General features: G+C 57.2%; 1 protein-coding gene across 8 annotated transcripts in view; it reads right to left on the bottom strand.

Annotated features, from left to right (window-relative positions):
• Nucleotides 1-14,602, bottom strand: part of KDM4B (lysine demethylase 4B) — a 119,981-nt gene that overhangs the window by 41,818 nt on the left and 63,561 nt on the right. For 6 of the 8 annotated variants that reach the window (XM_081499627.1, XM_081499625.1, XM_081499626.1 and 3 more), the window contains 3 exons: nt 12,448-12,497; nt 8,591-8,694; nt 4,240-4,377 (listed from right to left, as the gene is read on the bottom strand). In XM_081499627.1, the coding sequence (XP_081355753.1) occupies nt 4,240-4,377; nt 8,591-8,694; nt 12,448-12,497 (292 nt within the window). Of the gene's footprint in view, nt 1-4,239; nt 4,378-7,055; nt 7,754-8,590; nt 8,695-12,447; nt 12,498-14,602 lie in introns of those variants that run through there. The other 2 variants (XM_081499630.1, XM_081499629.1) reach the window with 1 other exon arrangement.

Below are 14,602 nucleotides of genomic sequence, written 5' to 3' on the forward strand. Positions count from 1 at the left end.
GTGGAGGTGGCCCCTGCAGCCCCAGGCAAGCCCTGGACACCTGCCTGAAGGGGGCAGCCAGCCTGGGAGACACGGAGGTGGGGAAGGTGTCTCCTGGAACGCCGGCAGGCCCAGTCATGAGGCCCAGAGTCAGAGCTTGATGCAGGCAAGATTCATCAGGAAAGCTGGAAAGAGAGATGGGGCTGCAGGAGGGGGGTTGCAGAGCTTGGGGAGGAGGTCAAGGGAAAGGGATAGCTCAAAACCAAAGCAGCAGCACGTAACCTGAGGCAGGACTGGCCGCTGCTGGCTCTGGTCTCAGGCCCTGATGAGTCCTCAAATTCTACCTCGTGGAGGTAACATCGATCAACATTTGGTAAATCTACCCCCCCACCCAACACACACACATGATGGGATTACATATTCATGATCCAAAACCTAGTTTTTCCACACAAAATGCCATGCCCATTTTTCCACGTCAGTAAAGTGAACCATTTTTGTGGCTGCATAATATTCCACAGTCCACCCAATCCCCAAGTCATAGGTATAAATTTTCCTTGGTTAAAATCAATGAGGCAGCAGCTGGGGGCCAACGTGCTGGAGGGAATAGCGCCTCTGATGCTACAGACCCTGGGGGCTGTGGAGGAAAGAGTGAGAGGGACCCTTCAGCCCTGACTGCCTGGAGCCAGGGTGTACACAAAATCGATTCTTTAGACCAGGGGCTGCAAACTCCTGACAAGAGCCAACAGCAAATATTTTCCACTTTGCAGGTGAGATGGTCCTGTTACGACTATTCAGCTCCACACCCGAATGCAAGCAGCCCCTGCACGGCATGTCAATGAGTGGGTGTGCCTGTGCCAATAAAACCTTATTTATCAGGACTTCCCTGGTGGTCCAGTGGTTGAGACTCTGAGCTCCCAATGCAGGGGGCCTGGGTTTGATCCCTAGTCAGGGAACATCCTGCAACTAAGACCTAGCACAGCCAAATACACAAATTAATTAAAAAAAACTTTATCAATGTGAAATGTGAGTTTCATCTAGTTGCCACATGTCACATATAACTTCTTTTGATTTTTTTTCCCCCCAGCTCTTTAAAAACCTAACACTCGGCACTCCCCTGGCGTCCAGTGGTTGAGACTCTGAGCTTCCACTGCAGAGGGTGCAGGTTCAATCCCTGGTTTGGGAAACTAAGATCCCACATGCCATGTGACATGGCCAGAAAAACAAAAACATCTAAGCATCACTCTGTTTGCAGACAGTACCAAAAACAGTCAACCAGCCAGGTTTCATCTATGGGCCCTGTTTGCTGACCCTGATCTGGAAGAAAGAACAGGCACACCTAAAGTTCACACAGGCTGGCGAGCCTGGGCATTTAGCATTTCATGTGTCAACAGAGAGAATGACAGAAATGGGTCGATGTGGGGAGTGTGGGGCTCACTGGGCACCTGAGAAACTAATGAACCAGCAAGTAAAAGGGTCTCTAGAACCTGGGAAGTGAAGTGAACGTTCTCCCCCTTGGCTGTGTCTGAGGAATGTGCTAGAAGGGGAGACAGATGGGGGGGGGGCAGGCACTCAGGCTGCAGGGAGAGGCCCCAGCTCAGTGGGAAGGGGGCTCTGGTTGCCCTTCCACCCCACCCACTCCCTCCCTTTAATCCATAGCCCTAGCACCACAGAACCTGAACAGTCCCCTGCCCCTGATACCTCAGCTTGTTGTCTGCAAGGCCAAGTGCCCAGGCTGCCTCTCCAGCCCGGACTAGTTACAGGGCAGCGGAGTTCGGAGGGTCACCACTAAACAGCCCAGGAGCTGACATCAGGTGGCCATGGATGGGCACCCCAGGGCCAGTGGCCACTCCCGCAGGGGCCCTACCCCAGCTGCCAGGCCCCTGGAACCCCGGGCCGGCACAGAGCACCACACTGACTGGTTCAGTAATTTCATGCTATGCTGCCCAGCAATGTTAAGCGTGCAGCCCCATCTCAGGCTGCACCTCCCAGATGTCACTTGTTTGTGAACACATGGCTGAACCCAAAATTGCTTTTAATATCCGGGTGGTCCCCACTGGCTCCGCGGCAGGGTTGGCTCCGGCAGTGCCTCCAGGAGAAGCCCCCACCTGGCTGACAACTCAATCCAGCACCCGCTGCAGCCAGGCAGCACCGCACACATGGAACTCTCAATGACAACGAGAACACGCCCCGGGAGGTGTAATTATTCCTCTGGATCTAAGCAGACAATCCTGACGTCCCCATCTCTCCTCTTTTAGCCAAGTCAGACTCTCTGCCAAAGACACTCTCACCACGATTTTCTGAATTAAGTCTAAAAGCCCAACGCTTCACATCCCGGGGCGCCTCTCCAGTCTTCCTGGCTGCAAAGCCCGTTTCCTTTTCTCAACTGCACTGACACAGCAAAGTTAGAGAGAGAGATCATTAGAAAAACAGAGATGAGCCAACCCGTCTAGACCGCCAACCCATCTAGACCGCGAACCCGTCTAGATCGCGCTGTGTAGCAGAGATGTGCCACAAGGCCACCCCCAGAGCTTAATTTTCTTAGTCTTTCACCCTCTTCCCCAATAGCTCAGTGGGTAAAGAATCCACCTGCAATGCAGGAGACACAGGAGACGCAGGTTTGACCCTGGGTTGGGAAGATCCCCTGGAGGAGAAAATGGCAACCCACTCCAGGTTTCTTGCCTGGAGAATCCCATGGACAGAGGAGCCTGGAAGGCTATAGTCCATGGGGTTGCAGTGCTGGGCACTACTGAGCAACTAAGCACATACAACCTTTCACCCCATTCAAACATGAAACGAAACAGGAGATGTTCCCTTTCAGAATGGATCTCATTTAACCCTGTCTACTCCCAAGCTCCAGTCTGCGAGCACCCTGAGAACCCTCAGTCTGGGCCTTCCTGCTCTTTGCCACATGCTGCACCTGGATGCCAACTCCCCTCCACATGGGGCCATAGCTCTAGGCCATGATGCCCAATCGTTACAGCCTAGACCCTCTTCTGCAAAGATCTGGGGTCGGGGTGGGCTGACCAAACCAGGATCTGGGCTCGGGGTCCTCCTGGTCCACACCACCCCCACTTCCGTGTCTGGGAGAAACCCACCATGCTCCCTAACCCTAGGCCCTGAGTCTGAACAGCTGAGTGATTCCATGAAAGACCCTCAGGGCTCTGCTGAGGAGGCTGGTAGGAGGCACCCCAGCTTCACTGAACAGGCCCACGCAGGAGGGGCCTCTCCTGTTCCTTGTGCTCAGCGCCAGAGTGAGACATGTGCATGGCTGGGCCCCTTTCTGCGCTGGACAGAAAAAGTTAAAGCAGCTGAAGCCTGAGAGCCGGTGCCGCTGGGCCAGAGCCCAGCCGGATGGGTAGAGCTCACTGGCTTCCTCAGGGCAGTCATGATGCCAGTCCTGGGAGGAAGGTCACTGGTCCCAGCTGCCAAGGAAGGGCTGGGCCTACTGCACACTCAACAGCCCTCCTAGCGGCCTCCCCCTCCCAGACACCTGCCCACTATCCAGCTGCTCCCTGGACACGTCACTGTGGGGCCTCGAGCCCCACTGAGCTGCCCATCAGAACCACAGATGGGTGCATGCAGGGGAAAAAGAAGTTGAGAACAAGAACTCAGTTCAAGCGTCAGGCCTGCGGGCTGATTTTTGTCCCTCTGGGAGCAGGTCAGCAAATTACTGAGGAAAACAAATGAGTCTTCTGGGCTCTGAGTGACCACTGTAGATGACAAGGCAGCAGGAAGCCCTTGGGTTCGAGCACAGAGCCTGCCCTGCCAGGGTTCTGCTCTCTCTTACACACACACACACACACACACACACACACACAAGCCCTTGGCCTTGAGCGCAGGGCCTGCCCTGCCAAGGCGCTGCTCTCTCTTGCAAGCACGCTCACACGCATGTGCACACACACACACTGTAGACTGGTAAAGACAGGCTCTGGGGCCGGAGCAGACCCCACACCTGACCAAGAGGCCCCCTAAGAGTCAACTAACAAGGAACAAATCTTCCCTGGTCCCCAGATGGTAGGAGCATACCTGGGCCTGCCAGGACAGAGGGAGCCCTGAGCAGGCCTGGCCAGGCCCAGGCTGCTGCATACCACCTTATCTGCCCACGCCCTCTTCCCTCCAAGTGAGGAATGAGCTGAGGACATGTTTGCTGAAGATCCATAAAAAGACCTTGATGGAGAGTCTGAGCCCCAGGCTAAATATAAGTGGCTGTCACCTAGGCTCTGGGCTGGGGAAGCAGGTGGGGAGCTAGCACGCACTCACCTGGGTGGCCACCTTGCCGTAATCGATCCACCGCAGTGTGGCAAAGTTGGTAGACTCGGCGCAGTTGAATCCGTGGTTGAAGCCAGCGTGGTAGCCGTAGGGGAACGTGATCATGAACTCCCCCGCCTCCTGTGTGATCTGAGGAGGAAGGGGTGACAGGTGAGGGATGAGGCCCGGCCAGAAGAAACGTCCAACACGGGGCATCACAGGCTGGCAGCAAAGCCACCAGGAGCTACCGAGGGACCCAGCAGGGAGATGTGGGCTCTAGGACATCCCACCAAGTGCGGGGACCTGACTTCAGGAGCCAATGGAGTTGGCCAGGTGAAAGGCCAAGGTTCTACAGGCTGCAGCCTGGTTCTCATGGGGCTAGTAGAGCAGGTGAAGCGAGCAGCTGGGGTGGCTACAACCACCCCCACTGCTCACAGAAGCCCCACCGGGCCCAAGGGGACAGTCTGGACTCTCAGACAGGTGAGTTGCAGCGCTAGGATTCTAGGTGCTTTCTGTTTGGGGCGGGGGGCGGCTTCTGCTTCGGAGGCAGGTGGCCATCACACCTCCTGTCCACTGTGAGATGTTCCCACACAGCACCCGGGCTGGCAAGGTGGGCCAGTCAGCTCTGGGGAAGCTTGGAGCCCTGGGAGCTGAGGACAGGTGTGAGCCTGCAGCACGGCGTCCAGTCCTCGTGCAAGGAAGGAGTAGGCCCACCCATGAAACGGCCCTGGATACTGGCCTGAGTCACCCCACCACTGTGAGCAGGGAGCCTACCCACTAGATCCCAAGACGTGGGTCCTTCCACGTGAGGGTAGAGCGATTGAAGTGACGTATTGGCGGGCTGGGAGGAAGCGTGTCAAGGTCAGAACCCCGCAGGAAGAGCTGATGTTTCTAGGCCTATTCAAAATGGTCCGGCCAGCCAGACTCTGATCCGGCCTCTGCATCAAAGACGCCAAACCCAGGAGCTGGGCATGAGGGATGAGGGACGACAACACCACACAGAGGCGTCCAGTACTGTCGCTTTAAGACTTGGAGGAGGAGGTGGGGACTGCAGCCTTCTCCCCAGGGCCCTCCCCACTGACCACCCCAGCCATCAGCAGTCGTTCCAACAGTAGACTGTTCTGAAAGAGATGAGAAGTAACAGCAGCCAGCATGCCCACTCATGGTGTCCTGCGACGCAAGGTAGGGCTGTTGGAACAGAGGCCATGTGCAGGAGTGACCTCTGGGGTCGGGAGGGCCATCATTTCCTGGATTGAGCTTGGAGCATAGATTAGCTTGTCCAGAATTCCAGGGACTGTGGCCCCAAACACCCCCCCATCCCATCCTCCACGTCTCTCTAGGGTTTCACAGACACTGACCGCACCGTCTGTACTCTGGGTCTGGCCTCTTCCGCTTGGCACATCCTCAGGGTTTATCCATCCCAGTGGGCACTCCGCTGTCTCCTTTTTGTTCCTACAGGGCCTCCTGTCACGAGGACGTGTCCTAGTTGCTCATCTGGCCTACTGCTGACAGGCCTGCGGCTGTTCCCCGGTCGCGACACAGCGAGCAGAGCGCCGGGGCCCGTGGAACCACTTCTCCAGATGGTGCTGGTGCTTCTCCAGAGTAAACAGACACGGAGGGGGAACCAGGGGGCCCCAGGAAACTGCCCGGCGGCTTTCCATGCAGCTGCCCATTTTGCACCAACATGGTGGTGAGGGCGAGACCCCCTGCCCCGTTGGCAGTGTCAGGGGTGTTCGCAGCCCAGGTGGGGGGTACAAGCCCTGCCCCTAGGTTGGTAGGTGCCACCCACCACATCTGGTCCTGGTGTGTCTGGACCCGCCATTGCAGGTGCGTGCCTCCTTTTGCCAAATGTGTCTGTTCAATTCTCCTGTCCCACTTGGAGGCCGTTCACTGCTTTGTCACTGACTGTGGTTCTGTGCCCTGCTAATAACCCCAGAGAGACGAGTAGAAATTGCTGGATTTATCTAAGGAACTGACGAGCAGTCAAACCTCGGCAGGGGAAGGGGAGCGGTGGGAGGTGGTAGGGGGTGAGATGTCCAGAAACCAACCACAGAGTCAAAAATCAATCAAAACTGATGTAGCCTGGAGGAAAGCCAGTCCTTAAGAACACGCTGATATTTTTCTTTTCAAATAATGAATTGCACCAATCAAGGGAAGTCATTGTGCATTAAGTCATATTTTTAAATTCCAGTCCAAGTGACAGCTGTGTGCAGAGATGAAGTGACGGTAGGAGAGAGGTGGGGATGGGGAACATCCCCAGGATCAGTGGCCAGCATCCTCGGTCCTCAGGCAGGGCCCCCTGGGTCAGCTTCTGTCGCAGGACTCAGGAGCTCATGAAACGGTAAATAAACTCGGGTTTGGGGATAGCCCGTTAAACCCAGTTACTGATTTTCTCATTCTACTTGAGCTGATCCTAGAGAGCGCTGTCTCACTCTTCCTCCGATGCCTCTGAGCACGGTTGGTCTGCTCGAGCCTCGGGGAGGCAGTGGGGTCCCTGTCACGGAGCCAGAGCCCCCCACCAGACCCCTCCCATAAATCAAGGCCCAGAAGGGAAGGTGTGCTCATTTGGAATGACAAGAAGATTATGTTCCCGTCAGAAAATCTACATCTCGGTGGCTCCACCTCGGGCCCACGGAAGCTGTCCTCCATGTCGCCGCCATCAACGTTAGACCGACAATAAATAAGAAGGCGTCGGGGATGATGGATCGGCCTTGAGGCGGAGCAGTCGGGAGAGGAGGGAGCGCGGGCCCCGCACGCCAGTCACAGAGGAAGCCCGGAGCTCGGCTGCCCCTCGAGCTCTCGAAGAATGAATGAGGAAGTCTGTGGCAGATCCCAGAAACACACACTTTTAATTATTAAAAAGCTCCACTATTGATCTGCTTTTTCTTCCAGAAGTAAATACCATTACAGAGATTTATAAGTAGAGTGTGGAGTGACTCTTTTACCAGGAATTCAGATGAGGGGCTACACGTGGAGCCCTAAGAGAGGTATCCATCCCTGACTCTGCGGGGCCTGGAGCCTGGTCCCCAGGCCTGCAGCCCATGGAGGGCTCTCTGCTGCCGGACAAGGGCCTGGGTCCCACAGCCTCAGGGTGAAGCTCTGTCCTGGCCCCTGTGGGAGCTGGTGTGGCCGCTGAGCCCAGCCTCTCCTGGGTCACCAGCAGGAGGCCACTGCCTGTGGGTCATGTTAAGATATTTCACATATGAGCTGCAGGACCACACTGGCACCAACCTGGGAGGATGGACAGTGCCCACCAGCCGACTCCCACGACCAGCATCCCTCTCCAGGATGCAGGGCTGTGGAGAATGTTCTTGATAATGCGATGGGAAACAAAGACCTCTCAGTCCCGTGAGCAATGCTGTGATCTGTCTGCAAGGTTCCTGGTAACGAACAACGTTCCAACCAGAAGACAGAGGGAGCAGAGAGAAGAACAGGGACAGCGGCTACCTGAAGAGCATGAGTGGTGGGGGTGGCCCTGGCAGGAAGGCCACACCCCCATCCGCGTGGTGATGCTGCGGCTGCGTGCCTGAAACATCAGAACCAGTTTTCGACTTGCCGATACCCGGGGCCAGAGGCAGGCATGGAAGTCTGCTCGCAGAGCTCACTCTGTGCCTGACAGATCACTCTCTGGGGAGACCTGCAGGAGCTGGGCTGCCTCTGCCCTCAGGGCCATGGCCCACATGCCTTCCAGAAAGTTCCAGGCATGTGCCACTCGCCTGAACCCTTGTGTCCAGGAGGCCTGTCTGTGGGAAGGGACTGGCCTGGTGTGACAACGGCTGGGCCCACTCCCGGGACAGAGGCGCCCAGCCCCAGAACTCAGTCCCTGCTGCCCACCCCACTCTCCCAGGTGGTGGGGTCCCTGCCAACTTAGCCCCCAGTGCAGCCTAACTCTTCACAACCCCATGTGGACACCTTACAGGAAACTGCATGAGATCACAGCTTTCATGCTACGGGAGAGTCAGATGCTTAATTTCTAAACAGGTATTCACTCCCTCTGGAATGAGGCCGTCTGCCCTGGGCATGGGTGGGGTGGGCAGGGGGCTCCCACAAAGGGGGGCCCAGCTCCTCAGCTCTTCTTGTACGGTCGTCAGGAGCTGCCCCAGCCACCCATTCCCCAGTCCGACCCCAGGGCCAGTAGATATTCGGGTCTGGGTTGGGAGGGACCAGGAGGGAAGGCCCTCCTGATACCCACCTCCACCCTCACCACCACTGTGGAGGAGCTGACTGTCCAGCAGTACAGCCCGACCCCAGCCTGCGGCCCTTCTCCAGCGTGAAGACGCTAGTTTCCTGGGGCGCTCATGGTCAGGAGGGCCCGGGCCCAGAAGCCCGTCCACTGGCAGGCTACATACCCGCCCCTACATACCCGGCTGAACGGGATCCCGTACTTCTTGAGGATAATGGGCGAGATGAGGGTCATCTTGTGCCGAAGGAAGGCATCGCAGCCCTGGGAGCTTCCGGGGAAGAAGCCTGGAGCAGACGAGACAGTGTCAGCCGGACGGGGCGGGGTGGCCAGGTGGCCTTGTCCTCCTGTGGCCCCGCAGGAATGAAACACACAGGGGCCCGCCGGGTGGAGTGTACCCACGCACAGCACCACATTCGTGAGTACAGACAAGGTGTGCAGTGGGGGCACAGCTGCCCATAGACTGCCCCCCACTCCGAGTTCCCCTCAAACGAAACCCACTGGGGCCTCCACACGGTCACTCAGCCACGTGAGAGAACAGCCAAGAGACCGGACAGAGGAGCTGCTCTCTAGAGCCTGAAGAGTCATGGGGTGAGGAGTGAGTGGGGCCTCCGCCCCCCCCAACACACACACTGACCAAGTCCACAACAAAGAGGGGGGCTGCCTGAGAGGGTGAGGGCTCTCTACCCACGTGGTCCCGTGATCCACCTGCCTGTGGCCCAGACCCACAGGACATGGGGGAAGAGTGGGCCACCCAGGCCTGCGCCTCTATCTGTGCTCACAGCCCCTCTGCTTTCTGCCCCAGAGTGCGCCATGTAGCTAATTTAAAAGATGATCCATGAGTCCACGGGAGGCCCAGACACCTAGACCCAGACAGCAGGCTTCACCAGCACAGCTCAGCACTGTTCCCACATCACATGTTGGCTGAAACTCAAGTCACTAACAGGCCAGTCTCGTGGTTAAGGAAAAGCCAACCTCAGGTTCTGCCCATGGTGGCTGAGCTTCTCACCCCAAACCGCACAGTGGGCACAGGAGGGCCGCACGGCTCCTCGAGGTGTCCCCAAGGCAGCAGCGTGCACCCCCAAGTGTCCACCTCCCTCCAGGGCTCACCCCCAGGCCCGGGTGGCCCCAGGGCCCTTCCAGTAAGACCAGCCAGCACACACCCTCAATGGGCACGTGTGCACGTGCATGTGTGCATGTGTTTGCATGCGTGCGTGTGTCCGTGTGCAGACATGGCCCCACCCACACGCAGAGGCTGGAGGAGGCTCCTGACGGCAAGGACCCAGTGTGGAGGTTCTGGAAAGAGCCAGGACAACTGAATCCCACACTCTGCTCTGCACTAAAAGCATTTCCATTAGAGTTACGGCTGCTTGCCGCCCGGCCCGCCGGCCTCTCTGCAGTTCCTCTTTTTAATGCACAGTTTAAGTGGCTCTCATTAAAGCTCTAATAAAGGCGCACATTTTAAGTGATTAGCACCAATAATGCGCCAACACATTAACGCTCTCCCCGTGGGCTGCACAACCCTCCCAGCGAGCCCATTCAGAGCGCAGCTATTCATTTTCCGTATTAATTGCAACCCCCTTCCACCCATCTCAACAAAGCCGCCCGGGAGGCATGCCCCCAAAAAGTTTGGAAGGGATGCCCAGGAGGGCAGTGAGTCACCAGCCATGGAGCCTCCTCAGTCTTTCCTCTGAGGGGAGATCAGCCCAAGTGAGGGGCTGTAGAGGAACCATGAGGTCCCCCACCCCTCCTCCGGAGCTGTCGGCCCCTTCCCTGAATTCCAGGTGCGGCCTGACTTCACAAGGGCCGCCTTCCTGCCTGCCCACCCACCCATCCTCTCCCAGCCCTGGCCACTGAACCAAGCCCTCCACAGATGCCCAGGCATCGAGCCAGCATCCAGGTCCAGGCATCAGAAAGGCCCCGGCAGCAGTTCTGGCCGCCTCCAGCTTCTCTAGTTGGCACTCAGATCATCCCACACTTTTCTAGTAGAGAAAGCACATTGAGGGAGAACAGCCAGGGGTGGCTAGCTGCAAACACCCTTGGCCTCCCCACCAAACAGTAAGAGCAGAGATGCTGAAGACAAGGCCCAGGGTCCCCAGAGAGAGAGCACCTGCGCTGATGTTCCTGGCTCTGCAGGTGGGGGACTGAACTGTGGCTCCCCCAAGATGTCCACACCCCGATCCCCGCAGCCCATGTAAGGTCCCCTCCTTGGAGAAAGGGGCTCTGAAGATGCGATCAAGTGCAGGCCCCTGAGATAAGATGGGCCTGGACCCCTGGGGGGGGGGCTGTAACATTCTGAAGGTCCTTCTAAGACAGGGGCAGGGGAGACCTAACCATAGCAGCGGAAGCCATGGGCCAGGGAGACAGAATGAGAGTGACGTGGCCCCGAGTCCAGGATGGGGCGCCCCCAGAAGTCAGAGAAGCCAGAAGTTGGGTTCTGCCCCACCCCACCCCACCAAGGGGGCCTCAGGAAGGAGCCAGCCTGCTGATGCCTGGACCTCGGCCCCAAGAGGCTTGCTGTAGACTTCTGACCTCCACAAGCGTGAGAACACAAATCTGTGGGGGTTTAATTAGGACTTTTTTTTAAAGCGTAGTTTAAGGTTCACAGCAAAATTGAGGGGATCTGTGTTGTTTTAAGCCACTGAATTTGTGATGCATGCGTGCTAAGTTGTGTCTGACTCTTTGTGACACCAAGGACTGTAGCCCGCCAGGCTCCTCTGACCATGGGATTCTCCAGGCAAGAATACTGGAGTGGGTTGCCATTTCTTCTCCAGGGGATCTTCCCCTTCCCCACCCGGATTGAACCCGGGTCTCTTATGTGTCCTGCACTGGCAGGCAGGTTCTTTACCACTAGTGCCCCCTGGGAGTTTGTGGTAATTTTTTACATCAACCAGAAGCTAATACAACAGGAAAAGACATTTTTAATCGGCATTTTAAAAAGTCAGATAATGGGAAAACAATCTAATTTGGCTTTCCCTTTAGATCTTAGGAAGTAAGTGCAATTGGCCTTTGTCAGGACAGCCTGTCCTGGAGTTTCTACCAGGAGAAACATGCTCCCCAGAGTGGGAATGGCACGGAGGCCGGTGGCGGGCCATCAGGGAGCCTTGCCAACACCAAGCCATGGCTTTGGAAGGTTCCACAGCCTGAGGGTACCGGCTGCCTGCTGCTGCCACAGAGGTCAGGGTGGCCAGAGGCCCAGCGCTGTCTGAGAGGCAGACCCCCACCCTCACCTGGATGCAGCCTGTGAAGGAGGGGCCGCTCTTGGGTGTGGAGCAAGGGCTGATGGCTGGGCCAGTCGTCTGTTAACGTCTGTCCAGCACTGACAGCCATCCACCCTCATGACACAAAAGCCTCCGTGGGGACAGGGCAGGGGTATGATGACAGTGACTCAGGGCCATGGCCTGGCCCTCCGTTGGGGCACACAGAGGCCTCAGGGCCTCCCAGCCGGAGTGTATGCTTGTCTCGAAGGATTCTATGCCCTGAGGGCCTTCCTATACCCAAGTGGTCAGTGGCCCCCCATCCAGACACAGCCCAGGACCCTCTCTGAAAAATCCCGTCAGCCCAAGAGGCCCCACCTAGGGCCTCAATCTAGATAGTGGGACATTTGCCGAGGAAGCCTGGGTGATCCAATCCTGCATGGACAGCAGACGGCCCCACAGCCCCCACTTGGCCATGCAGCAGTGTGAGGATCTCCGAACTGAACTTCTCATGTTCAAGACTGAGCAAAGTTCCACAAAGACAAAGGAGTGCGGGATGGAGCCCCAGGAGCTGGGGGGTGGGGGGCGAGAACACTGGCTGCCTCCAGCCTGCAAAGCCTGGGGTCACATCCCAAACTCCGTGCCAAGAGTCTGGAAAACGAGAGTGCTGAAGCACTGACATTCGTGCAGCTTGCGTCAAGTGACAGACCCACAGTGGAGGGACCACGGCCTGACCCAGAGGGAAGGAAGTGGACACCGACACCCAGACAATAGCGGGAAGCCGGGGAGGGTGGGGCTGCCAGCCCGCCGCCCACCCAGCCCCAGGGGGCCCCGGGCACCTACCAATGGCCAGCCGCTCCAGGCGCTTGCCGTGCTCCGGGGGGATGGCATACCTACGAGAGAAGGCAGGCATGTCAGAGTTGAGAGGGTGTGGCCAGGTGGATACCTCCACTTTCAAACAAATGTAGGGTGTGTGGGGACCTTTGTCCAAAGGCGGGGGGGAGGATGGTAAAGGGTCCAACTACAGTTATCAGACCATCTGCCTCCAGACCTGTTGGGAGAAACTCCAGACAGTGGCTCTCAAGCCAAGCGATCCTCCTCCCAGGGGACACCAGGCCAGGTCTGAGACATTTCCAGTTGTCACCACTGGGGGGCGGGGGGAATCCTGGCAGCGAGGGAGTGGGGGCAGGGATACTGCTCCATGCCCCACCCCCACTGAAAGTGGCCTGCCCAAGACCGCAGTGCGGAGGGGGTCTATGCTCCTGAATAAGGGCAACACCTGAAACTCTAGAACAAGACCCTATGAGGGTGCATCCCCCCCGACCCCCCCACCCCCAGAGCAGGAAGCCAAATGGGGGACCACAGGGAACACTGAAGATCGCCCAGACGTGGTAGCCAACTGAACCCACCCCAATGGAGAGGCTTATCACTGCTTTTAATAAAATAAAAGGGGGCGACGGAGGAGATAGGTGAACACTGTGCCGTCTTGTTTATCCAACAGGATAAAAACAATTTCCGAGCATGCTCGGGGCCCTGGAGGCAGTGGCTGTGGCACCTTTAATTCTGCTGTCGTCAGAGAATTTCCCATTATCTGGACAAAGAAGAGGTGACTCTTTTTTTAAATGGCCTTTTATCGCTTACATAAAGATGATCAAAGTTAATCCCAATCCAAGGCACCTTGGTGGGATTAACATCACCCCCCAACAAACAGCAGAATGAAACATTCCATCCCTTCTGGGAAGATGCCCAGGGCCGGGAAGGAACTAATTTACGGCTCCAAGGCTGTGATGATTAATGCAATATCAACGGTCTACAATGCTGCTTTCACTTAATTACCGCCTGTAATTGGGAGTTGTAAAGATAAGATTAATTGAATCTGGTGGATGTTAAAAGTTGAATATGTTGGCATGTGGCTCCTCTGTTATCAGAAAGTACAGACTGCAGGACGCGGGCTGAGTGTTCAGAGGGCAGCCCCTGGAGAAAGGAGAAAGGACTCGTGGACGGAAGCCAGTGGCCATGGGGACGTCTGGACTCTGACAGCCGAGAGCACGCGGCACCTGCCACAGCCAGCAACCACCGGGCAACCCCCTTGGGGTGCTGAGAGGCCCCAGAGTTACTCCCACCCGCCTCCAGGGACCCTGCAGGATGAAAACCTCTGTCTTCAGGGGAGGGCGGGGTGTTAGTCCTGACTACATAAGTGCTGAGCGTGGACCATCCATACAAGGGAGGCAGGGAGGGTGGTTCAGGCTTCATCAGTGCAGCTGTGAAGGCTCCTGGAATTCCACTGGCTGTGGCAATGTAGGTACCCACCGAGCCCCCACCCAGCCACAGCCTTCCCCTCTGGGGCCCCCGAGCAAGGCCCAGGTGAGTGGGCCACAGGACTGGCCTCCCTGCCGAGTAGATATTCACCACTCGGTTTGGAGGAAAGTCCCCAAACCGAGGGGCTTTCGTGGCAGAGCCTCATGGGATCTCCAGCCAGGGCCTGGGTCATGTTAAATCATCACAGCCCCACCCAGTGCCACACCACCAGGTCAGGCTCAACTCTGGGAGGAGAAAAAAGAAAGGAAGAAGGCAGAGAGGGGCGCCTTGGGTTGAGGCGGGCTGCTTACTCACCCTGGAGGTGGCAAGCATCTGTCTGGCTATTAAAGAGCAGGTTCTGGAGCCATAAAACAGAGTCAGCTTTATTGGTCACCAATATGGGGGCAGTCTGTCCTGCTCCCCAGGAACTCTGTCCCCAACACAAGGTCAAACCTCATGGCCAAAATCAATCTGCTCTGCCCGCCTGTGATCCCAGGCAGCTGCTCTCTGGACGTGGCAGCCCTGGTCACCTGGGTGGCAAAGGATGCTTGCCTATTTCGATGGACAAATGGTCTGCCCGGGACCACATCCATCTCACGACTGGGCTGGTGTGAGGTGTCCCAGCTGGCAGGTGGCCCTGTCCCAGCCCACACACAGTCCCCCTGGTTCCCCCATCCTGCTCTCTGCCAGCATAGGCACC

The sequence above is a fragment of the Giraffa tippelskirchi genome, chromosome 6 (assembly GCF_054371585.1).
Source record: "Giraffa tippelskirchi isolate mGirTip1 chromosome 6, T2T-mGirTip1v1.2.pri, whole genome shotgun sequence".
NCBI classification, from domain to species: Eukaryota; Metazoa; Chordata; class Mammalia; order Artiodactyla; family Giraffidae; genus Giraffa; species Giraffa tippelskirchi.